At 44.5% G+C, this 24717-nt stretch overlaps 1 protein-coding gene across 3 annotated transcripts in view; it reads right to left on the bottom strand.

Moving 5' to 3' along the window:
- Window positions 1-24717, bottom strand: part of INPP5D (inositol polyphosphate-5-phosphatase D) — a 51908-nt gene that overhangs the window by 19610 nt on the left and 7581 nt on the right. For all 3 annotated transcript variants that reach the window (XM_054639495.2, XM_077183796.1, XM_077183795.1), the window contains 4 exons: window positions 24514-24577; window positions 5188-5338; window positions 2933-3104; window positions 2390-2530 (listed from right to left, as the gene is read on the bottom strand). In XM_054639495.2, coding sequence (XP_054495470.2) covers window positions 2390-2530; window positions 2933-3104; window positions 5188-5338; window positions 24514-24577 — 528 coding nt within the window. The remainder of the gene's footprint in view (window positions 1-2389; window positions 2531-2932; window positions 3105-5187; window positions 5339-24513; window positions 24578-24717) is intronic.

Genomic DNA, 24717 nt, shown 5'->3' with positions numbered 1-24717 from the left:
AAAGTATCCCAGTCTGGGCAAAACCTGAAGATATGGGGTACAAGCAGCATCAACCCAACTATGCCAGCTCGTAGATCCAAGTGCACTCAAATGCCTCAGAGCCCAGCACAGTCTGGTGCCTCTGAATGCTGCAGCTGTGGGAGCAGCTCGGTTCTTACAGCGCCTGTGCAGCTGCTGAGGACAGTGCTGGGGACTCCCTATGAAGAGGAAACTAATTCACAGATATTTCATCTCTCATGACAAAGAGGGGCCAGGCCCAGCAAGGGAGTGGAAGAGGCAGCCCTTGATCTCCTGAGCAGAATCATTTACAGGTAACAATGACATTCCTCCAGCACTTCCCAATGAGATTCCACAGGATGCTCATTTGCTGAAACTCTGCTGTGTGAATTTGGCACAGAAGCTGCATGCTGATAATGCCAAGACTTACCCCAGCAAGAGCAGCCAGGGAGCAAAGGTCAAAAGGAAGGTGATGGTGTTGAGCAGCACTAGGATGCTTGCACTGTGTCTAGTCAACTGTGGATATTAATGATTTCCCTCACTTTCCTAAGTCTGAATGGACTGGATCTTATTCCATCTTTGTTAGGGAAAGTGCTCCAAAGCAAAAGCATGCCTGACTAAAGATATTTCTCTAGATGCTGAACCAAGGATGACTAATTGCCTAAATTAAACATTCATGTTTGACATTTCAGTCTAAAAGACTTGCTGGGGGACACACAGGAGTACAAGGCACTTGTAGGAATCTGGTTCTGCTAATTTTATTCCTCCAATGCCACTATTCAGCTCTGATCATGTAGGGCCAGTGTCACTGCAACAGTTCTGGCCCCAAATCCAAGAGTCCCATTGATTTCTGCAGCCATGGAGTCAGACCCCAGGAGGCTGCAAACACTTGCAGGAACATTGCAGAAGTTTAGTTTGAGAAGAGTGAAAGGAGATTTACTGTGATGTGCAGGCCATCTCTTGAAAACACCGCAACACCTGTTTGAAGAAACTCAGGAGTGATTTCCCATGGAAAAAGTGCCCTCTGTTCACAGTGCAACATGTAGGCTGTGTGTGAGGAGGAGGAGGAACAGCTCCTGTGGGTGTTCAAGCCCACTAAAACCACAGGGTGGTTTTAATTACATTTTAAACTTCTTTTGTTTTCTTCTCTTGACAGTATAAATACCTTTAGTGATCTTCATTGAAGTGTCAGAAGCCTGTGTGTCCACATGCAATGGAAAGTCATCAGAAATACTACAGAAAATCTGGAAATGTTAAAGATGTCCTGGGAGTTGAGGGAATTATAGCCTTACTGCATCTCCTTTCTTTCATTTCCCCACATGCATTTATGAGGAATAGGGTTGTGAAACCCAGATAAACTTTAGTAGAATAAGAAGTTGGAAATGGGAGAAACCAAACATGATTACAACAGCAGCACCAGAGGTATTTTAGTAACACAAGACTCTAACTTGTGATTTCATTTGATTTGAGCTTCCACTGTTCAGGTTTATTCTTATCTGGCCACCTCCCTTGCGTGTAGAGAAGCAAAACGCTCAGGCAGGGTGCAGAAGGGCAGCTCTTGGAACAATCTGTCCTCAGTGCTCACAGGGGCTTGTCTGTGGGCAGCTGGCTTCTAGGAGAACAGGATTAGGCCAGCAGCACAACCAGCCTCACCTCTGCATACACCAGAGAGAAGGGTATGGCAAGCCAGGGAGAGAAGGGTGGAGATAGGCGCCCTCTGCTACAGAGTGCTCCAAGAGCTCTGCACAAGTTTGGGCTGGTCCCTTTGCTTACAATCAGCAAGGGGGAAATAACATCCTTCCACCAGAGAAGGAAGGAGGTCTGCAATGTTCTAGCACCCTGTCAGAGTTTTTCTATTTGTGACATGGAAGTTCTTCAAACAGGAAAGGTAAAATTTGTAGAGTCAAGAGTCTAGGCTTTTTCCTTTTTTCATTTCAGCTGGCCTTCACCAACATCAGGGGAATCACTTCAAGTTCACAGTGCATTAGTGGGAAGGAAAATCACTGTTTAAAATCTAGTTATACACTAATTTGTGCTTGTTTCCATAAATGGCTTGTGCTTGACAATCCTGTGGGTGTCATTTATGCATTACCAAATTATGCAGTTAATCGGTAAGTGCATTTTTTGTTTTGTTTCTTTCTAAACAAAGCATAAAATATAATACTCTACTGTCTGAAACCACCTAGAAGAAAACTTGATTGTCAGAGCTGTCCCTTCTCTATAGATTTCATATCTTTGGACCAGAATCACAGGTCACGACATCTAAATATACTGGTTTTGAGGGCAAGGCAATTTCCTGTGCCAGAAATGAGGGTTCTGAATGCTTGCATGTGGAACCTTTGTTAGACTACAGTGTTATTGCATTACACTCTGAAAAACAGCTTCTAGTTACCTGAAGAGTCCTTTGCAAAGAGCTGTAAGTAATTTCTTCAGCTGAGGAAGATTGCTTGAGCCAGTCTGCACCATCTCAAAGTCACTGATGATGTGAACTCGCAGGTAATCCTGGATTAGTTTAAGATGCTCGTCAGAGACACTGTGAAGTAAACAGACAGGTCAAAAGCCAGCTCTTCTCTCTACTCCCAAATATCAAACAGCTTTCTTATTTTTCTCAAATTCCCACTGTTTAGCCACATGGCTAATAATCCAAGTTCTCTCAGATATTACTCATTCTTTATATTAGAAAACTTTACCTCAGTGGAGAAAGTGTATGGGTGATTTTAATAATTCAGAAATTTATTTTTTTCTAGACAACAGCTGGACTGTAAACAGCAGTCAATGCACTGGTGATCTGATTCTGTTCTTTATTTGGTGGTATAAATGAGAGGTAATCTTGTTGAATCAAACAGATCCTCAGCTGTTCCAAACACGGAGGCCCAGCAAGCACAGAACCGGGCTGAAGGCTGGTTCAGCAGCCCTGTCACTCACCCTTCCTTACCTGCTTGTGTCCTGGTACTGCAGTCGCTGGAGTAGTGTCTCAGAAAGGGACAGTTTATTCACGTCTGCCACCCGTGAGTTTTCGGGGAGAGAAGAGGCCTCCTTTGTCTCACTGCTCGGCAGTGCCATGAGGATGTTGCGTGGGGGCAGGACAGGAGGTGTGGGTACCAGGTCTAGCAAGAAGGAAAGGAAAGGCACAGTCATTCCAGCACAGAAATTGGACCTCTTGTCCCTCACCCCAGGCAGGGCAGAGCCCACCCTGCAGGGGCAGTCTTTGCAGATGCCATCTCTTCTGACAGGTCTATGGTGGGATGTCAGAGCTGGGAAGCTCAGGGCTCAGCACTGGCCCACCTGTGTTTCCAGGGATGGCAGTGGTGTGAGAGCAGTGGGATGAAGTGTCAGGCTTGAACCTCACGTGCAGGCAGCACATGCCTCTGTCTCTGTCTCTGCCTGCAGTGAGCCCTGGCCAGTTTTGACTCTCTCATCTGCACAGCAGCTGTGAAGGTTAATTTGTTAAATTGAATATAATGCTTAGAGAACATAGCTGTACCTCACCCATGTCATTCCCATTATCATGGGGATCTGCTACTGAGGCAGAAAGGATGGAGGGACATGATGGAAGGAGCACCAGAAACTGCTAATGGAAAGAAGTGAATGACAAAAGTAAGCAGAGATGGAGAAAATAGACCCCATGACCCAGTGTATAGGGGCTGAATATCCTGGCTTGTCTTGTGGACATTGAGTTGGAAGGAAAAAGGATTTTCCTGCTGCTTATCATATCTTCCTCTCCTTGGAGAAGAGTGGGTTCATCTCCACTGATCCCAACCATGTTTACCTTTCTTTTCATACCAATTGCTCCAACAGCTTGTTACACATGTTGTATTGTAGCTGGTTGAGTTGTGAGGTTTTGCTTGGTTATTTCCTAATTTGCATTACAAAAAGACCCCCAGGACTGACCTGCTGCTTCTGGGCTGCTGCAGTGATTCAGAGCCACCACAGCACTGAGCCATGGGTGGGTAATCTGCAGGGTGCCCATCTTCCACCTCTGCAGTTTCACATGTAAGATAATCAGACATCTGTAGGCCTGACATGGCTCCACCATGATGGCACAAAGTGCCTTAACAAAGCTAAATGCTGTACATGAGCAGCCCAGACCCAGTGCTAATCTCCCTTCATCTGAAGGCTCTTAGTCTTGGATAGAACTTCATTCCCTGCTGCTTGCCTCTCTCTGTATTATTTTTGCTGTAGTTCCCTCCCCAGCCCTGGGAGCTGGAGGCTCAGTACAACTGGCCAAAAGCCAGGAATATCTTTCCTGAGCAGATTTGCAAAATTTTCTTCTATTTCTTTCAGAAAATTGCATACCAAAATCCTCCAGCTCCTGTTAGATATAGAGTGGATTCCATCAAAGGGTTACACAGACTGTGGGTTGCACAGGCACATCAGTCTGCCCTAGTTCACAGGGCCTGTCTGCCTGTCCCAGGGATTGAGTCATTTAGACAAGTTTGATTGCAGTGCTTATCATTTCCAGACAGACATCACACAGGACAGGAAGGATGGCTCTGTGGACATGAACTTCCTGTAGGAGAACTATGACATATCCAAGGGGTGATCCAGGAAAAATCCAAGGAATTATCTGAAACCAGTGAGTGTCAGTAGCCCACAGTAGCATTTGATATAAAATAGTTGGGATGATGCCAATCACGCCTCTTCATCATACACCTGCCTCTGTACATGGAGTTAGACTGTCTGCCACTGCCAGAGCTGTGCCCTCTGCTTTGGACTGTCAAAGATGTCCCCCGGAGCAGAGCAGCTGAGTGGTTTCAGATGCCCCTCAGCAGCTGCAGGTGCATAGCACAGCAGAGAAATGTGCTTCAAGCCCCAAGGGAGCATCTCTATTTTGAGAGAGGCCTACAGATGCAGGACAAGGAGAGGGTGCAGAGGTTTGGGAGATGGCTGGACATAAACAGCTGGAGTCCAGATAAGGACAGCAGATTAACCACCCCCACACCAGACGCAGTAGACTTCCACAGAGGGTCTCAGTGTATTCCCTCAGGTGAGCTAAACTGATGCTCCAGGTGCTGTACCACAGGACACATGAGGGTTCACTGCCACAGGGCCTTGCCAGCTCAGGCCTCTCTATGCTCTGCTCTATTTTATGGCACAACATGTTCTAATCTCCTGCCTGCACTGCTTATCTCCAGTCAAGAGGTATGAGTCAAGGGTCTGCATCACCAAGTCACATCATGGGTTTCTTACCAGTGTCCTCCTCCAGTTCATCAGCAGCCTCCTCCTCTTCCCGTGGCACTGGATATTTGAGGTGCCATACCAGGCCCATGTTCTCCTTCTTGTAATACTCTATCAGTTCCTCTAGGTTCTGAAAATACTTCACAGGAACACCTTCTGATGCCTGAAAGAAAACACAGAGGTAGTCATGGCATGGATTTCCTACCACACAAACATTGCCCCTTGCAGAAGGAAAAACAAAGCCATAGAGAGAGGAAAAAGCCACTGCTGCTGCCCAGAAGAGAACTTGCCCTGGTCTTGCTGCCCATCTGACCACAGGCTCTATGCAGAACAAACAAACAGATAACACATTCCAGCCAGAGTCAGCACAGACACCAACCTCAAAGACTCACTGAAGCCAAATGGAAGAGCTCTCTCACTGGGTTCAGGGTGATTAGGTTCACAGCAAAGGAAGATTTTAAATAATTCTCCTGGATTAATCTTTGTATTCTCTCCTTTACTGAGCTCAAAGCCCCTAGACTGTGTTATATTTTCTGGTATTCAGGAAGATTTTTCTGTGAAATTGCAAGGTAAACATGGCTAAATCCAGACGTTAGAATCCCTTCCAGGATTCAAAGGCTCAGAACTGGGTTCAAATGAAACAAGGTGCCACCCACACAGAAATGCTGGGATGGAGGTTTAGAGCATGGCAAGGACTGCAAACACACATGGCATGACACTGTGTGTGCCAGCTGAATTCTGTGACCAAACCTGTCTCAAGCACACCCTGGCCATTAATCTCAGCAAATGGTTATCCACAGAGGCCAAACAGAGGGATAAGGTTTTAGAGGTGTTCAGAGCCAAAGCTTCAGTGTAATTATATCCACACATTGGCACACTGACTCTGCCAGCAGGAACAGCTGCTATCCCTGCAGCTCTGCCCCCTTGCTTCAACCACAGACCCTACCAAAGACAGACATGGTCTCTCATGGCTCAGTAAAGACCTTCTGACCAAGGGAAAGGACCCTGCATCACCTTCCAAACTGTGCTGAAGTGCCATCCAATCCCAAGGCTACAGCAACATACAGCCAAAGGTCTGATCCTTCTCCTTCGGGTACCCTCTTCCTGGCACGGTGCTCCTTCTGGACAAAAGGTTTTCCCACAGAAACCAAACCCTGTCTATATCTGCCATAAAAGATCAAGAAGTGGGGGCAGAATGGTAGAGAGCAGTTGTTTTCCATCCCCACAAGGCTGTTGTTCTTGACTTAAAAGATCAACACTGGGAACTGCTTGCAATTGGGCAATCTGAAGGAAGACCTGATCACCCCAATGGCAGGCTTGGCTGGCACTGTTTTGCATGCATAAAACTAAAATTATGCATAGGAAATATGGTTAATTAGTAAGGAATTAAAGCTGTGACTCCAATTTGACATAACGCGTTACACAGACATTCTGCCTCTGACTAACAGGCAGGGCATTTAAATTTATTTTGGGATTGCAATGATTGCCGGTAAAAAGTAACACATACAAAGTTTCAATACATGTTTGAACAAGCTTATTTACTTGCCATTTGTCTTTGCTTGGTTTCTTATTCTCTGTGAACTCTTTTGTTTGAAAGGCGAATGTAGAAAATCCAAGAAATTAAACAGGCAAGATGTGAGCAAAAACCACAGCAGAACACAGGAAAATGTCTTCAGTGAGTCCTTGCACCAACAAGATTTCTTTTTAACTTTTCCTGAAGAATAAAATCTCAGGCCAGAAACTGGGACAGTGCTTTCAATAGTGAACTGCATTTGAAGTCATCAGTGCCCTCAGGCCTGCCATTAAAAATACCTTTCATTTTTAGCTACACCTGAATGTCTTTAGAGGCTTAACAAGGCATATTTTCACAACAGACATGGGTGATGTTTTTGAGAGCTCTGCCTGTAAAGCCTCCTTTTCTGTCTTTCACATAACTGTTTCTGCATTTAACAAGATTTATTATTCTCATACACTGGAAAATATCATGTTCAGCATGAAGGCAATCCTTGGGCAAACACTGGATTATATTTTTGTGAAGCCAGAGATGTTGAAACAAATCATTGGTTAAAACGTCTCATGATCCTACCCAGTATAGGCCAAATCTTGCTCTTCTAGACCAGCACAGACTCTGCACATTCAGAATAACTTATTTACACCAATTAATGCAAATAGTGTCTGGTCCTCCCAGATTCTTCTGCTTCTTGGTGCCAAGTGTGAAGGTTGGGAATCAGGGAAAACCATCAAGAAAAAAACAGCTCTAATCCATTGTATGAAAGGATCCTGAAGTCACAGTGCCGCACTGGGACTGACCTGGAATAGTTCAACCAGTCTTCCATGCTTCTCTGTTCATCTTCCAAGCAGTACCTTCGTCTCTGAAGTCCCCATTTTTGTGATTATTCATTGTCCAGCATCCCCCCCAGCAGCCCAGAGGGCACCGTTAGCAGCTCTGGTGATGGGGTGGCAGCACACTCAGCCTCTGTGACCTGCCCATGGCAGTGTTACCCACACTTCACCCTCAGGATTACCCTGCCTGGGCTGCCTTCTGCCCACCCGCAGCCCCACCTGCAGATGGGCTGGAGCTCATGAGGAACAAGACTTGGGGTGGCCTGCTTTGCCCTAAGCTATGCCAAAGGGTACCTGGGAAAAGGCATCAGCCCCATAAGAGCACAGACAGAGACCCTAAAACACAAGGACAAACAGAGTCAGGGTTTGCCATGTAGGAGAAAAGCTTTGCTGTCAGTGCTCTCTCACCTCTGGAATCACTGCAGCCTACTCCACTCCTCCTCTTTCCAAACTCCTCCTTCACTTTCCTTTGCTACTTGCCCACCTGCCTGCTTCTCCAGATCTCCCCTGACTGTGTCTGAAGGCCCCTGTCCTGTTACTACACAGCATTCCTGCCACCCTCAGTGCCCAAACACTGTCTTCTCAGCCTTGTTCTGCCCCTCAGCTCCTGCTCTCCCAGGGTGCCTGCAAGAAGACAGACAGCCATGAACGGCACTTTTAAGGCCAAACAGAGTCTTGATAGAAGTGGTAGGAAAGGCTGAATTAGCACTTTTTGCTGCCAGGGATAGTTCAGTCTCTGAAACCATCCTGGTCTCTGTAGTAAGCAGAAGAAGGAGTATTTTGCAACAGGCCTCCTTCCTCTAACTCACTGCACACTCCAAAGTCTATGTTCCAGCTCAAATTCCCCGGCATGGTCAGCCCTAGGTCTCGTGCAGCCTGGCTGAGTGCACACATGAGCAGAGAGGCCCTACTGTCACACACCCCTTCTACTCTGTTAACTTGGCCCACTGCACCCAGCCACCTTTCTTGGTGAAGCCCCCTTCTCCACCCTCAAGGATAAATGGAATTTGTGGCCACGTCAAGAAGCTGGGCTTTGCGTGCATCTGAATCCAGATGCTCATTCCCAAAGAGAAGCAGCCTCCATTCCAGCAGTGCCAGCTCCTCTGACAGCCCACCTTCTCCAAGTCCAGTCAAGAGGAAAGGGACCAGCTCCCCATGGCACACAGTAAAATAAAGGACAGCATTTCATATTTTAAGACAGAATTCAGCAAAGAACTGAAGATGTGGCCCGAGCAGCTGCACAGAGATAGGGTGAGAGCTGAAATAAGAAAATGGGGAACCAGCAGGGTCAGGAGCTCCAACCAGCCATGGCCAAGTACAGAGGGAAGGATGGGCAGCCTCAAACCTGCTCAGCACACACTCATGGTGGGGGTGCTCGAGGATCCTTCCCCACACCACAAAAGGCAGTGGCACCACCTTGCTACACATCAGCTCAGCTATAATGAAAGTCTGAAAGCAAAATCATTTGATTATTCTCATTCATTTACTTTTGTATTATAATTGTTATTATTTGCAAGGACCTCAACAGAGGAAGTGTACGGGAAAGGCTGCACCCCTCCAACACACAGCCATGCCCAGCTGCCCTCTCTGCCTTTTGCCTGCACTATGAAACAAGCTCCTCCCAGTTCAAACACCCCCAAACATCCCCACTCCCCACAAGAGAGCAGGGCACCCTGCTTTGTGCTGCCTCCCTCTGCACAGAAGCACAGCAAACACTGTACATTGTTTGAAATGGGACCAAGAACAGTAAAAGCAAGATTTTGTTGCACTGGCTTCTCCCCTTGGGGAGGGGATGAGAACAAAGCCTACATGACAAACAATAGTCATGTTGTTTGGCACACAAGTGCAAGGTACTCAGATACTGCCTGTGCTGCATGAGCCTCTCCAAATCCAACAGCTCATTATTTTGCTCCCAGCCACAGAGCAAGAGGACCATGACTGAGGCTGTGGTGTGACTCCAGCCAGCGCTGCCTGGGACTGCAGGGATGATGCCTGAGCAGCATCAGTTGAACAAGGAAAGTCTGGTTCAGTAACATTGCTGCGAGTGCACAGTTTGCTGGATGACCCCCCTGAGGGCTGGTCTCTGCCAGCAAGCAAGGAAAGCAGCCCAAATCTGGGACATCTGCTAGGACATCTGCTTTCTTCCCTCTTGAACTTGTAGCAAAGGTTTATAGGTGGGGAAGGAAAAGTGGTGGTGGATAATGAAGTACGGGTATTGAGTCAGGTTGTAGATGGCTGTGGAGCACATTACCAAAAACTGGATTGATGGTAAACTATTAATAAACATTCTCCAGACAGCTGCACTGGATGACAGGGGTGAGGCAAAATGCAGCCTAAACTTTACACAAGCTTGTTCTGGATTTTGAGACAGGAAGCAGAGGCAGAACAGGGCACTGTGAACAAACCAAAGCAGGATGGGGCAGCACAGAGCAAGCTGGAGCCACCCCAGCAGAGCCAACAATGAAATCCACTTCCCGTCCCCCTGCCTGCATTTATTAAGTAACTGTTTCCTCAGGGTTATCACAGGAGAGATCTTGTTTTAATTGCACAGTGAATTGTTTCAAGTCATTATAAACGGAGATGGCAAGTGTCATCTCCATAGCAACACACCACATCCCCAGAAATGTGCTCACAGGGCTCATGGGACACCAGGGAGGTGTGGAAGGCAGGCTCTCCTTCCGTGGGGATTCTTCCATCATCCCCGCTGATACCTCAGCTTTGTGCTGATGGCAGCCACAACATATGGAAAGAAAACACCTAGTGAATGTATGCAGTTTAGGGAACAGCCCACAAAACAGCAGAGCTCTACACAGGAATCTGGAGAACAGTGAATCAGAGACTGAGCAGCAATTTTATAATGGGAAGCTACATCCAAAGCAGAAGTCTCTCCAAGATCTATTAATGAGAGTGTCATACAACATGCAAGAAGAAATTCTTCTGCTGTACTTAGTACCATAAAGCTTTAGCTGGACTGCTGTGGCCAGCTTGGGGCACCAATTCTTATGGAACTTATAAGTACCATAAACTATGGTACTTATAAAGTACCATAGAAAGTCCCAAGGAAAATTTCCAAGAAAGACTGAAGAGCTTGAAAATGGGTTTCACACAGAAAGCTCAGAAGAAAGGGACTTGTATGGTCTGGCAAAGGGACAGCCTGGAGATGTCACAACAGCAGACTTACAAGTTTTAAATTCTCTTCTAAAGAAGATGGCAACAGAGGTGCTGCAAGGCCCCGAGGGACAGCAGTGCCATGCACCTAGGCACTCCTCACAGCCAGCTAGCAAGTGTCTGATCCTGCCTCAGCCCAAAACCAGGGCAACACTGGGCTCAGACACCTGCAAGGCCTCCTGCCTCTCCAAACTCTGTGACTACAGGAAGCCCTCTGCAAATCTCCCAGCTTCCTTTACCCAGATCCAGAACCCTTGAAGAGCATGGCTAAGGCTGAACGTGACCATGCTTTTCACCAGCATCCCTGCCGTTTCACCAGCATCCCAAACCACAACTTTCAGACCTTCCACTTCTGACTCCAGCCCTTTCAGCTGTGAACCTTCTTTCCCATGGGATATCTTGGTGTCTCCTGTCCTCCAGAGCCTGCCCCCAGTTCTGCATGTCTTTCCAGTTTTCAATTTCCTTCAGTCCTCTGTATGCTCACAGTACAATGGCTGAGCACAACCAGCTACAATTTGCTCTTGTTTTCATACTGAACTGGCTTCTAGGCTGTTCATTTCATAAGGACAGGTACAACTAATGCCTTTAATCACTAGCCTTTGGTTAAATCTTGTGATCCCCTTTCCGAATTCAACCACCTGAACTTTTCAACAGGTTTTTGTATGGCTGTTGACCAGATAATCTGGTCTTCCTTTGTATCTGGTGTATTCAACTAATGCCATCTGGCCAAGAGAACTCCTTCCAAAGACACCCCAAACACAGTTTTCGTGAAAAGCAGCTGTGAGCATGACTTTAAGAGAAGTTGCATGTGGATTATAAATACGTGAAGTAAAAAGATGTAAAGCCCATGCTAAACTAGGAGAGGAACTGGTTAACTTGGGGTTCATTACAACAATTGTATAAATAGATGGCACAGGAAGTCTGGGGCCCTCAGAAGGAAGAGGAAGTGTTTTCCTTTCCTGCGCCAAGGCACAAGGAGGAACTAGGAAACTGATCATCTGGTTATGTTGCTTGAGGCCAAATTTTTCTAACTAGAGTACCTTAAAACAGGTATTCAAACACATACATCAGCATTTCAGTAACAGACAATAAGTTTTCAAAGTTACAAAATTCTTGCAAATACCCACCAGCTTAAATGAAAGCAGTAAATCAGGTCAATTCTACTGTGGTAAGAAAGGCTGTCAGGAACTCTTCTCTTCTTTTAGATTTGAAAAAAATATTATGTTTTGAGGTTTGGAAAAAAAGTTGTCTTCAAAACTGTCTGTTAGCTAGGAAGTCTGGGTGGCATTTTTAAATGTATATTTGGCTCTCATGTAGACAATCTTTTTGTATTTCACTGAAGAAGTGAACCTAAGAGCTAAGGAATTCCTGGTAAATTGTTTTTAAAGCGTTTTTTAGCAACTTGGCTGTGTTTCACTTTCATTTTGTTAGCAAACCTGCCTTATTTTTAAATCGAATCTTGTGCTAAGAAGTTTCAGGAGCATTTCAGAAAAATGGGATTGTAGACAGGAATCACAGCTGGGAGAAACAGCTACTTTCCAAAATATAAGCTACCCAGAAATGTACTCTAATTTGAGTGCAACACCTGGGGCTTGGAAGAAATGGAGCTACCTAGGAGCACAGAGGGAGAGAAGCAAGTGTGTGCCTGAGAAAGAGAGGGCTCCTGTGACCTGGAGGGTCAATAAAGAAATGAACTTTATTGTTCATTTTTCTTGTGGGTTGGCAAGAGAGTTCTGCTGCTGGATAAAACTCAGCAAGAGGGCCTCTGCCAGGGAACTAAGCATGAGAGAAGAGGTAAGGGGAGGAATCTAGGGAACATGGGCACAGGATTTCCACACCTGGAAAAAGATCATACAAATTTTGTGGAGAATAGCACAGTGTAAGTGCAGTTATAAGTCATACACCTTGAATAAGGTTGGAGGGAATGGAAGACAAACAGTTGTTGTCTCCTCCAAGGTGAGAGATGATGGAGGCTTTTGTCTCATTCCACATTTGGTTTGGTCCTGATATTCAAGTTTGTTAATACATGTCACTTCTGCTACAGTGAACTTTTAAGACTTTGGGTGAAAATCATGGAATTCATAGAGTTCTGGGAAAGAGGGATTCACAATTTCTGAAAGAGATGATTCATGGAAGGAAACAAGGAATTACAATTTAATAACAGCTAAGTATATATTACTTCTAGTTTGTGATCCTGGCTGAAAATCAGACATAAAAAAAATATCTGAGTTAAAAAAGGAAAAAAATTAATTACTGTATTTTCTATCCTATAAAATTAATAAAAATCCTATACAAAATCCTCTGTTCCTCCAGTGCAACTGAAGGATGCCAGTACATACTACCACAAGCTCCATTTCTTTAAGCATGATACTGACTTAAAATACTCTATGTATTAATTACTCACACTGCATCACAATTCTATTCTTATAAAAAATTAGAAAAAATGGGAATGCTGAAGGTTTCCAATTTTGGGAAAGGCTATCTCACTTTTTCCTATGTGCAGTGTCATGGAAAGGACTTGAGAAGCACAATGCATTCTTCATTTCAAATGCTTAACATGCTCTGTGTGTGTGGAATGTGAGCCCAGTTGCAGTTAATCCTAAAAAAGATCCTGACTCTCATATCTGCCACTGTTGATCTCTTCTGGATGTGCAAGAGTTCTCCTCTGTGTGATTCCATCCAGGCTTCATTCTGGAAGCCTGAAGACTAGTCATGTTCACAGGTAGGCACAGCTCCCATGGCAGAATTGGGACATTTGCAAATTAGGAGAGTCTGATGGAGGAAAGGAATATTGAAAAGAGTTCTCAGTAGAGTATAACTGGCTGCCAGATTTTTATCTCAAGTTCCTTGCTAAACTTCTACATCCTAAAGAAAAATGTATTAGAAGCTCTGGAAGGTAAAGGATTTGTGGAAGTCTTTTGAACTGGCATTCTCCACACATGATAAAGACATAAATCATAAAACCAATGTAATCAAACAGTACTTAAAGACCCCATTCCACTCTGCTCCACCACTCCATGGCTCACATAAAAATATGTTAATTGCCAAATATCCAACTAATATAGTTAGACAGAAGCCAGGAAGAACACCAAACAATTTAGAAAGCACCAAGACCATGTACTTGGGATAGTTCTTCACATTCTTCACACTAAATAAACCATTCAAACTCTGGCCTTCAAAAAGATTTTGCTAATACAGCATACAATGATTCAGCTTGTAGCACCAAGAGAACCCTGCTGAGCAAACAACCCTTTCAGCATTTCTCTGTGATATAATAAATAAGATTTACATCAACAAAAAGCAAACAAGCAGTTTCATGATGGAACATGAAGGACTGGTATTAAATTTAGCTACAGGGTGCAAGTCAGATGAGTTGATGATGAATGAGCAAGGACTTCAGATCCATGAGGATCTGATACATTTTTTTTTAGCACTTCTGTAGTGTGTAGGTGGAATTTAAGTAAAAGTTCTGGAGTATGCTACTTCTAAGAACTTTTGTGAGTTTATCACAAGCCTTGTGCTTTTTGGTTTTCCACCAAAGAGCTTCAACACTTGAAGTCAAATGAAAATTTCCATTTTAATTTCTTCATAATGTATCTAGCTCTAGTGCTTACCAAGATAAGCTTGAAAACATGAGTCCCCAAGAGCTATCAAGGCACCCAAGGCAGCAAATGTAGCACAGTCATTGTTTCTGAAGGCACTCAGTGGAGGTCATTGTTGTGATTCTGTCAGTGCTCTCAGTCCAGCTGACCTTACCTGGACTGGAGAACTATTGCAGGTTACTTGTTTCTTGTGGAAGTTCCCAAGCTTCCTTCAGCTTTTCCCTCTGTAGAAGGCAATAAATATGTACCCAGGCAACTGTGTGTGGTGTTCAGAGTCCTAGGAGAAAGAACTTTTCCCTGAAACAGGTGAAGATGTGCCCACAATGGCTGTGTATGCACAGCTGGGCAGGATCCCTCAGCCCACAGCAGTCATACTGAGCTCCTGGGGATCTTCTCCAACCTGTGCAGCAGACAGTGGAGGGTCCATAATCAGCTCTCTGCTTTCCCTGTTGTCCTCTTGGCTGAATGAATCCCAGTTTCAACTGTCACCAAGCACTAAATATGCATAAATTATAATAAATATGTATAAATATATACATAAACTATCCAGTGGGAAAGGAAAAATGTAAGATTAAAAAGGTAATACTTATTGAAGATAAACTGCTGAAGCAAAGCAATGCAGGCAGAAGGTACATGGGTAGCAGCTGCATGCACCACATTGTACTGCATAGTTTTATGGGTATTGCATAATTCAAACCCCTAAGCCATGCACAGTAAGGGTAGAAACCTTAGTTACAATTTCCTGTCTTCAGTCTGCAGAATTTCTCAGGCTTTAGCTACAGCAACTGATTACCATGTTTGAGACACTAAGGACGACCACTTGTCCTTTCTTTCAAGGGGCTGTCCCTTATTTAATTCAGTTACTGCAAACTCTTAATCAGTTAGAAGCCCTGAGCCATAGCTGCTGACTGAGCAGATACAGAACCCAGCCTGAAGGAGCACCATCTTTAGCAAAACTAACCACAAAACTAAAACCAGAAAGAAAACACCCTTCAAACCCTCTCCTTTTATGTTCTCCCCTAAACCGCACTTCTGGAATAAAAATAGTGGATGTTGCACATTTGTTACACTTTGGCCCCTAAAATTGGACTCAGGATTTCTGGGTTTGCATGCACATGTACAATGACAAGGCTACCCAGGGCCTCTGTGAGCAACCAGTGCCTGCCTGTGGCTCCTGCCATGGCTGATCACAAGGAACACTTGGCACTAAGCCTGTTAAACAGCACAGGTCACTACAGCCCCATCAACTTTTGGAGAAAAAGGCTTCATGCAGAGTTGCTTGGAAATTTTAACTCAGGCTTACCAGTCTGCTAACAGAGAGCAACCTGAGCCCACAGGGAGCTTCACCATCCTTGGTCCATGGGGTTTGCTAAACCCAGCTGTGCTCTATGTTGACTTTTAAAATACTGCAGAGGGACAACTTCAGAACCCTGGGATGGAACAGACCTGTACCAGTTTAGACTTTCAGAGGAGAACCAAGACTGAAAACTCTGACAGAAGTACAAACTGAAGATATAAGAAGTCAGACAGCTGGGCAAAGGTCTGGGAACAACCAAAAGCTGCATTGTGACTTCATTCTTTCAGAGGGACTGAAACAACTGAGTCTGAGCTATCTTTGCTAAAGTCTGTTTCATTTCCCTAAACTATTTTGTCATTTGAAATCAAGCCTTGCATGCATTTATGCAGCAATCTGAAAACTCAAGGATGCTAGATTTAATTTAAAAGCTGTAATAACTTCAACAACCAAAAAGTAAATTTGAACAGTATTGGTGAATCAGACCCTGTTTACCTAAAACAAGTGCAACCAGGACAATACTTTCAGTTGATATTCAAAGGTGATTGTATCTTTATATTTGACATTTATGTCAGCAGTATGCTGCAGCCCATGTAGGTTGTACTGGTCCCATTCCCCACGGGTGCAGTGCAGACTGACTGAATGAGATCTAACTGGAGCCCTTGTGATGTGCTGGGTGAGTTCCATGTCTGCACGGAGAGGGATGCAGCCTGCAATGATCCATCTCATCAGCAAATCAAGGTAGATCTCTGAAGAAGAAAGGGCATCTCCTTGTCAGTATGGAGCGTGGAAACAATTTTGTAGTGACAGTGATACTTGTCATAAGACTCATTGTAAACAAATCTAATATCAGTATTTTCCAAGACTCATTCCTATCTTAAATGATCAGGACAAAAAGCCTCATACAGCACCAACAAAATAATAATTTCTCTTTCTTTGAGAGAACAACTCAAGACTTGCCTGTAAATGATTACTTTCCTCTGTGGCTCATCATCCCTCAAAGCACAGAAGCAATAGAACACACCATTTCATTACCACACAGCTGAGAGGGAAATCATCTGTTCTCTTCCTGAATACCTGAAATTGAGTTATGAAGCTTCATCTGAAATCTTTGGAAATATAAAATATTTCTAGTTGCTTCCCAGCTAGAGCAGCCTATCCTTTGAGGACTGCACCCCATGGACAGGTGACCCACGCCACAACAGTTTAGGAAAGATTGTTTGTCCGTGGGAGGGACTCACATTGCAACAGTTTTGGCAGGACAGGGCTCCTGAGATTGGAGCCACGCTGGAGAAGTTCATGGAGAACTGTCTCCCATGGGAGGGACCCGAGGGAATAACAGAGAAAAAACTCCTCTCCCTGAGTGAACAGAAAAAGATCTTGGGTGACAAACTGACCAAAACCCCCACGCCCCGTCTCCCTGCGCTGTCGGTGGGAAAAGAGAGGGGCTGAGGGGGAAAAAAAGTGTTTTATAGGCTTATTTTACTTCTCATTATCCTCCTCTAACTCTGTTAATAATAAATTTATCTTACACCTTTAAATTTGAACCTGTTTTGCCTTTAGAGTGTTTTCTCCCAGTCCTTATCTCAATCATGAGCCCTTCATTAATTTTTTTTCCCCTCTCCTCTGCCCAACTGTAGCAGGAGAGGGTGAGTGAATGGCTTTCATGGGTGCCTGGCATTTGGCCAGTGTCAAAAAACAAATATATAAAGGATAAGACAATCAAATGGATTGAACGATATGTGCCTGTGATATGTGACAACACTAAAGGTAATAACTATCAAATTACTACAAAATGAGAGTATTTTCTTGTTGATAATGTTGGTTGCATAGGTTTTCAGTTGCTTTTTCTCATCTGCCATAAGTGTTCCAAAATTTCAGGAAAATTTTCCTTTTGGTAGTCTAGGAGACATTGAGGTGGGTGTATCCCAGGGGCTCATCTCAGGGTTATACATGTTTGTAACTCAATTATTTGCACACCCAAACTCTTGTAACAGAGTGGGGGGAAGATCCAGCAGGGTAGGAGAGAGCTGCTGGGTGTATGACTTTGGGTGGTCAAAGCCTTTCCAAAGGATAACAGGTGAAACAATTACTCTTCTAAAACAGTAATTGTTAAACTGCTTACTGTATAAACACCCTAATCCTTATCTCCTGAGTCTGGAAGGATTTTGCAGCCCTGGAAGCTGCTTTGTACCTTCAGCAAGGATTGACTATTTGCAATTTTCATCTTTAAATGTGGTGAAGGCTTTATAACATAACACAATTATTAGAGGGCAAACAGCAAAAGAAATTGATGACATTCATTTGCATTTCACTCATTACAGGGAGATTTTGTCTGACAGTACATCCAGATAAAAGGAAAAGGGATTTCACTTCATGGTATGCATTAGCTTCCAAATACCTGGTTACATTTTCTGAATGTTGAAAAACAAAATAATATCACTTTAAGTTGATTTAAACCATATTCTCTGAATTATTTTTTTTAATATTTCAGGAAACTGGAAACATTCTGGAAGGGTTCAAACTAGACAAAAGCTGGATATGGTTTGTTTGTATGAAGAATTCTGTATACTGAGAGATTCAGGAGCAGGAATGTGCATGTTTCAGGAAATACCTAGCTCTCTTATTAAGTGCTGGTTCTTTCAGCTTTCCAAAACCTGTGTAGTGCATTAAGTTCATTTCTACCTCAGATGCAAGAATTGAAAAAAACATTTTTCTTGTATAAACAGATCTGGATAGTTTGCAGAAACATGAAATACATGCATTTTGCTAAGCCCTGATTGTAAAATATTTTCAGTCCTACATGTAAAGTGCTTTGCAAACTGATTAAAATCAACATTAAATTATACTGAAAAATAGTCAAATTTTAACATCTATATTTTTTGGTAATAAAATGAAGTTTAATATAATTAAATTATGGTTTTGCACATACTAGAAATGTGCTGCCCTAATCACGCTTCAATACATTGTTTATGAGTATTGTCTGGTTGTTCACTTGTCCCTTCTTTCTATCCAAGAAAAGTGATTAACCCTGATTAATCTCTCAGACCTGCAGTTCCAACAGAGTCCCACAAGCACAGTGAGTTTTCCATGGTAACAGATAACTCAGGTGAAATCTGTTCCATTCTCATCATCATCTTTTCTTTAGACAACCTCTGTGCAACCTGCAAGTGGCATTTTGGACAGACCTGTGCCAGCCCTGTCTTCACTGCAGCCCATGAGGCTGCACAGGCACAAACACCTCCCAGAACTGTGACAGAAACCACAAGTGGTGGATGGCTGAGCCTCACCTGAAGCATTTTACTTTGTTTTATCACCCAGCTCCAGAGCAATTTCGCAGTAGAAAGGTTTTGATCAGATACAGATTGATTATCAAAGTCCAGAGCAAATCACAAATTCCTGTTACAGAAAACCTTTTGGTGGCCACATGAGCCAGAGCAGCACAGCACGCTGAGATTACAGCGCAGCAACAAAGAGAACAAGGAAAACTTGGCATCTCTCTGCAAAGGGCTGACAATGGACTTGGTACTGCACATGGCACAGGCAGACAGTGTCTCTGACGTTGGTGACAGCAGCAGTGACACCAGGAACGCAGGAACTGAACTAAACTCACAGCTCTTATCAGATGCTGCTAGCAGGACAGCAGCCAGCTCCAGAGTGGGTTTGCACACCGGATGGGGCCTCTGCCCCAGCTCCACCCTGCAGGACTCACAAACAGAGGCAGAACTAGTCTTGCTCAGGAGCAGGCACAGTCTTGCTGACAGTGATGGGGCAGGCACCCCTCTCACTGTGCCTCTTGCCCATCCCAGGAGAGAGAATCTCATTTGTTCTGGCATATTTAGTCAACGCAGTGTACAAATCAAGATAACTCCCAAAATATGTGCTTCTAGAAGTGGATTGGGAGGGAGGGAGGGTTTCAGCAGAAAGCCCTGTACAGTGTTTAGGGCTTCCCCTACCTCCTGGGAGTTGCAGAGCACACTGGTGATCTGCTCTTAGTGTCACTTGGCACCGTGAGTCACAGCTGCTGGCCTGCTTTCTAACGGCTCACATAGCACTATTTGTTTCCTGTTACACAAAGCCCCGTGTCAGACTAGAAGAAAATTACCAGAAAAAGTAAAAAAAAAAATAGCCATACCATCACTCACTGTAAAACAGTGTTGCCAGGGTATCTATAATTTTCACTGAAGTTAGGAAAACACAAGTAAAAAGGGTCAGGCCCTCCCTTTACAACATGTAACAAGTATAAATGTAAGTAATTTTTTTAAAATAGTTGATTTCAGCACAAATGCAAGAAGTGCTCAAGCACACAGGAATGACGATCTGGTGCTATGACTGCAAAATGAATATTTCCCATGTTTCCCCATGGAGCAGGAAGATGCATACACACTGCTGCTTTCTGTCAAAGAGCTGGGCAGCTAGGACAGCCCAGGGAGATGAAAAGGGAAGAAAAACAGGCTGTAACTTTAAAAATATTAATGGGTTCCTTACTGTAATACAGTCTCTTGTACAGCATGAGAAGAAGGCTGCTTTTCCTGATCCCTTCTCACAACAAGGTAATCCACAAAACTCTGGAGTTGGTGAAACAGTTTTGCTCAAAGCAAAGGAGGAGTTATTAAAAAATGAAGGGCCTTGGAGCATGTGCTATGCAAGGCATAGTCTTTGTTCAACACCCTTTCCCCCTATTAATGTAAAAAAAGATGATGCATCAGGTTAGGATTTTTCCATATTTTTTTTCGTCTTTCAGGGAATTTTCTCCCATTTGTTGCCTAAGAGATAATAAAGATGATACTTAAGAGAGACAAAGACGTAGCCATGGAGGAAGGGGAAGGGTGCAGTTCGCTGCAGTCTGTTAGCTCAGGGGCTTTCTCTTTGGAAGTGCAGAAATGCCACGAGATTTTGGCTGGGGGATGAGGGGCTGATCTCAGCATCTCACTCACTGTTGGGATTGGAAGGGAGACGCTGCTGCTGCTGCAGGGAGAATTCGCTGCCACCGTGGAGTTCTGTCCTTCACTGGCTCTCCTTACTGTGGGTGAGCCCCTGGTCGTCAGAGCAGCCGTGGGACTGGGACCTTGTTAACACCTGATCTCACTGGGAAGGACCCTCACCATCTACCCAGGTGCCTCAGGGGAAAACTCCTCCTCACTTCAAGGGAGCGGCTCCCAGCTGCCCTCAGGAGCCCGGCTGCCACTGCACAGCCACGGCCATGTCAAGTTCAAAATTGCTTATCTGGACTTCTTCAAAAGGGTGATCCAATTTTTCCATCTGAAACAACACTTTTTTTCAACATCCTGGCAACACTATGATTATGATATGGCAGGCAAGAGAAATTCCTTACCATGCTAAGTGCTGCAGATATAGAATCCTAATGGCAGATCACAATCCATGCCATAAAACACTGGAAGGACATTTGCCAATATTTTTTTCTTCAGCCTGAATGCAAAAGTGCACCTTTGTATGCAAAAATGTGTACTTCCCCTTCTTCCACCTGTCCTTGAACAGTTAATTTAACCATGCAAAAAATGACACCATCATTCCATTAGGCTGGGACCAGGCTTCAGAAAAATGAAATGTACTCTCCAAGACTTAACAAAAAAAGTTATGCAACTTGCAGCTTTAAGGGTGAAAAAACTCCACAGAGTGGCAGAGGGAGAGCTGTCATATCACATGAGCTGTGTATGTAGCTGTGATATGACAGATCTTCTAAATCTGCTGTCATCAAGAAAAATTCCTGACAGACAACAGTCCAGATCTGGGCAGGAAGACAGCCCTTTTTTTAGGAAGAAGCACTGTGCAGGTTAAAAAAAAAAGTCACATTGATAATCAGGGCTCATATTTGTAATCAATACAGGCCTATCTCAAGATTGAGTATTGAATCTTTCCTATATAATTTTTATAAACCAAGAAATGAGAAGCATCTACTGATCACTGAATTAATTTAACACCTGATCTAGTTCCATAGGATTAGTAGACCCTTTCCTTTATTAATGGGATTTTTTAAAATGTCCACATTCCATCCTAGTCAACATCTTTTACATCCTTGCAAAGAAGTAATCTTTTCAAAAATCTGATCTTTTAAGACACATGAAGCAGTTTTTGTTTTATCCAAAAATCAATACACAAGCAACCAAAAAAAAAGCCTGGCCCAGCTGGAACACTGTACCAAGAGCAGCAGCCAAGAACACAGGACTGTTTTTACTCTGAGCTTTAATTATAACTCTCCCTGCATCTTTCTCTTGCTGGAAGAAGCCAGCCCCTTTCATTTGCCTCTACCTCAGAACTGGAATAAGGCAGCACAAAGCAGGAGGTGTCATGTCTTCAAAACATGAGTTAACAACACACTCTATTTAGCCTACCCCTGGTATTCAACCTACAGCTCCTGGCAACCCAGCTTGCAAAGGTACTCCACCACAGTTGCTCTGCATTCTGTGACACAGGAACAAGAGAAATCCCTTGCAACCACAACATGGGACCCAAGAGAATCTCACAAATTTCTTGTTCATAAACCTTGATCCAGCCCATTGCTACAGCACAGGGAAACAAAGATTTCTCATGGCTGCAGTGCTTTAAGCACTGTATATGTACAACTCTGCAGACAAGAGTTGTGCATGAAAACAGGCCCTTTGTCGCTGCAGAAACAATCATGGATCCAGTATAAATTGGGAAGCACAACTCACACCTTCCTGGGTTGTAATGCACAGAACTCCCTGCACAGACCTTCACTGGCAGGTGCTGTGAGCAGCCTGTGCCCCAGCGCTCTCCAGAGAGCAGCTGCACACAGGTACATTGCTCTCTGCTCAGGTTTCAAACTCTCCTGTCACTCATGGCATCTGTGTCCTGCTAGAACAGGCTCCAGGCCAAGCTGCATGTCCAGCATTTCTCACAGGATCTGCCAGCAGGGCAGCTGAGGGATGAGGAGGGGACACAGCTTGCCCAGGGCACAGAGGGACAAAGTGTGGGGCTGTGTGGGCGGCTGCCTTTGCAGATACCTTCTGGCCTGCCTTTCTTCCTCTCCCACAGGGCAAAACCCAACATAGGATCATTTCTGTGCTTGTTTTCCAAAAGACAAAGCAGCTGCCAAACTCATACTACAAAGTTATTCAGAATTAGGGTTCCACAAGTTCCCCTCATCATACTGCTGCCAGTGCAAAGAGCAAGGACACCATTAGCAGCGCCAGGGTCCCATGGCAGCCATGCCACAGAGCTGGTGTGGGACATTGTGCCCATTGCCTGGGCCTCAGGTGTCCCCCAACACTCCCCCTGCCTGTGAGGCTCCATCTGTGAGCTCTCTGGCACAGAGAGACCCTGATCTCTGCAGCTGCTCTGGATACTGCCAAAGATAAACACCATATCACCTTCTGGGTTCATAGCACCACCACATCACATCAGCACAATGCACCAAAATACACTCTTTAGGACAGAATGGCTGGGATATATCAGAAGATGGAGGAATGTCAAGTATCACTACAAAGAGCCTACAGCACAGTGTGTGGAGCCAGGGGGGAATGGCAAGATATTGGTTCCAGCTGGGTGCTGGTCCCAGGCTTGCACCCAGCCAAGCCTGCACAAGTTCCTCTGCACAGTGTCACCCAGTGCTCCATGAAGAGGGGTGAACTCTGGTGACATGCCATAGTAACACTACAGACCCAGGTCATGTCCAGCATAGACTCCTGCTGCCAGTTCCTCCTCAGAAACAGAAGTGCAAGTGAGGCAGAAGAATCTCAATGGCTCTGGGGAATCCAGCTGTCAAGGCCAACAGGGCCATAGTGGCTGACCCTGGGCACACAGTCCTCTGGAGCACAGCACCAAGAGCCTGGAGTTAGCCTTGGAGGCAATACAGCTGTGTCTGTGCAGAGCTGCATCTGAGTGGGGCTCCTGAGAACAGCCCAAGATACACAAAAGGAGATCTTCAAAGAGCCAAGCTGGATGTGTGCACCCAGGACACACAATCCACCATTCTTACCAAGAGCCCACAGCTGAAAGCAAGCTGCCAGCACGCAGCTGTTCTCACTAACTCATTACTCTAGTTTCAGATATGCTGCCTCTTAGTGGAGATCTCATAAAACACTGATAACCCCAAAGCACGTGAGGAAATACACAATTAACATGGTGCATGAGAGATGTATAAGCTGCTCATGAGGTTGGAAGAAATCTGATTTATAGTATGGGAAGCTAGTTGTCAACTGAAATGGGAAGGAATTATTGCAGAACCACTCTGAATAGCAAGGCAGACTGGGTAGCCTGGGAATTTGCATTCCATACAGCAGGGAATGCCCATGCAGCACTGACTGTGCCAAGAGCATGAGTCAGCTGCAGCCCCCACTGTTGCCCAGTAAACCCATGCCCAATTCTTGGGGCTGTAGGAGACCATGCCTCCCTCCCCACCTCAAATTTCACTATTTATATTAAAACAAAAAAGAGGCTGAGAGGTGGCACCGGAAGGGGAAGTGGCACCGGAAGGGGAAGTGGCTCATTTAGGCTCCTAAATCAAAATAGGAATAAACAGAACATCGGAAATTCCTGCCCTCAGTCTTGGTACTTTCTGGATCCTGAGACCAGAACTCAATTTACATTCTCTGGGTGTAGGCAACTGTGCTGCAGTTTTGGATTGAAAAGATTCATGATGTATTGATAAGAGGTTGGCTTCAGAGGAGAAGTTATTCCACATGCTGAGCTTCTCAGTTACATAAAACATGGCTGTGCCACTGAATTGAAGGCATGTTAGAGTGTTAGAGTGTGCTGATGGCCACAGTTATGGACTGGACTGGAGACTGAAATCTCCACAGCAGTGGAGTAGAGACCAGCAGTGTACTGGCCTGACATTAGTTTAATTCCTTATATCTTTTTTTTTTTCTCTTGGTGTTAGAATTACTTTGAAAACCAGCAGTTCTCAAATACATTTTTGTGGAACCAAATAGTACAGAGATGGCTTACCTGGACAATTAGTTTATTTTCTTTATCGGGCAGAATTCGGTATGTATAAACGCAATTCCGGTACCTGGAACAGACCACAGGTGATATGGTTAGACCATGTCCAGAAGGGAATCTCACTATGGCATCCCTCCCTGTGAGAAAAGACATTGGAAAATCCTGAAACACATAGATTGCTTCATGCACAAGGGTTCTAAAATATTTCTC

Source organism: Agelaius phoeniceus, chromosome 10, assembly GCF_051311805.1.
Source record: "Agelaius phoeniceus isolate bAgePho1 chromosome 10, bAgePho1.hap1, whole genome shotgun sequence".
NCBI lineage: Eukaryota > Metazoa > Chordata > Aves > Passeriformes > Icteridae > Agelaius > Agelaius phoeniceus.
This window is presented reverse-complemented; position numbering and strand designations above follow the sequence as displayed.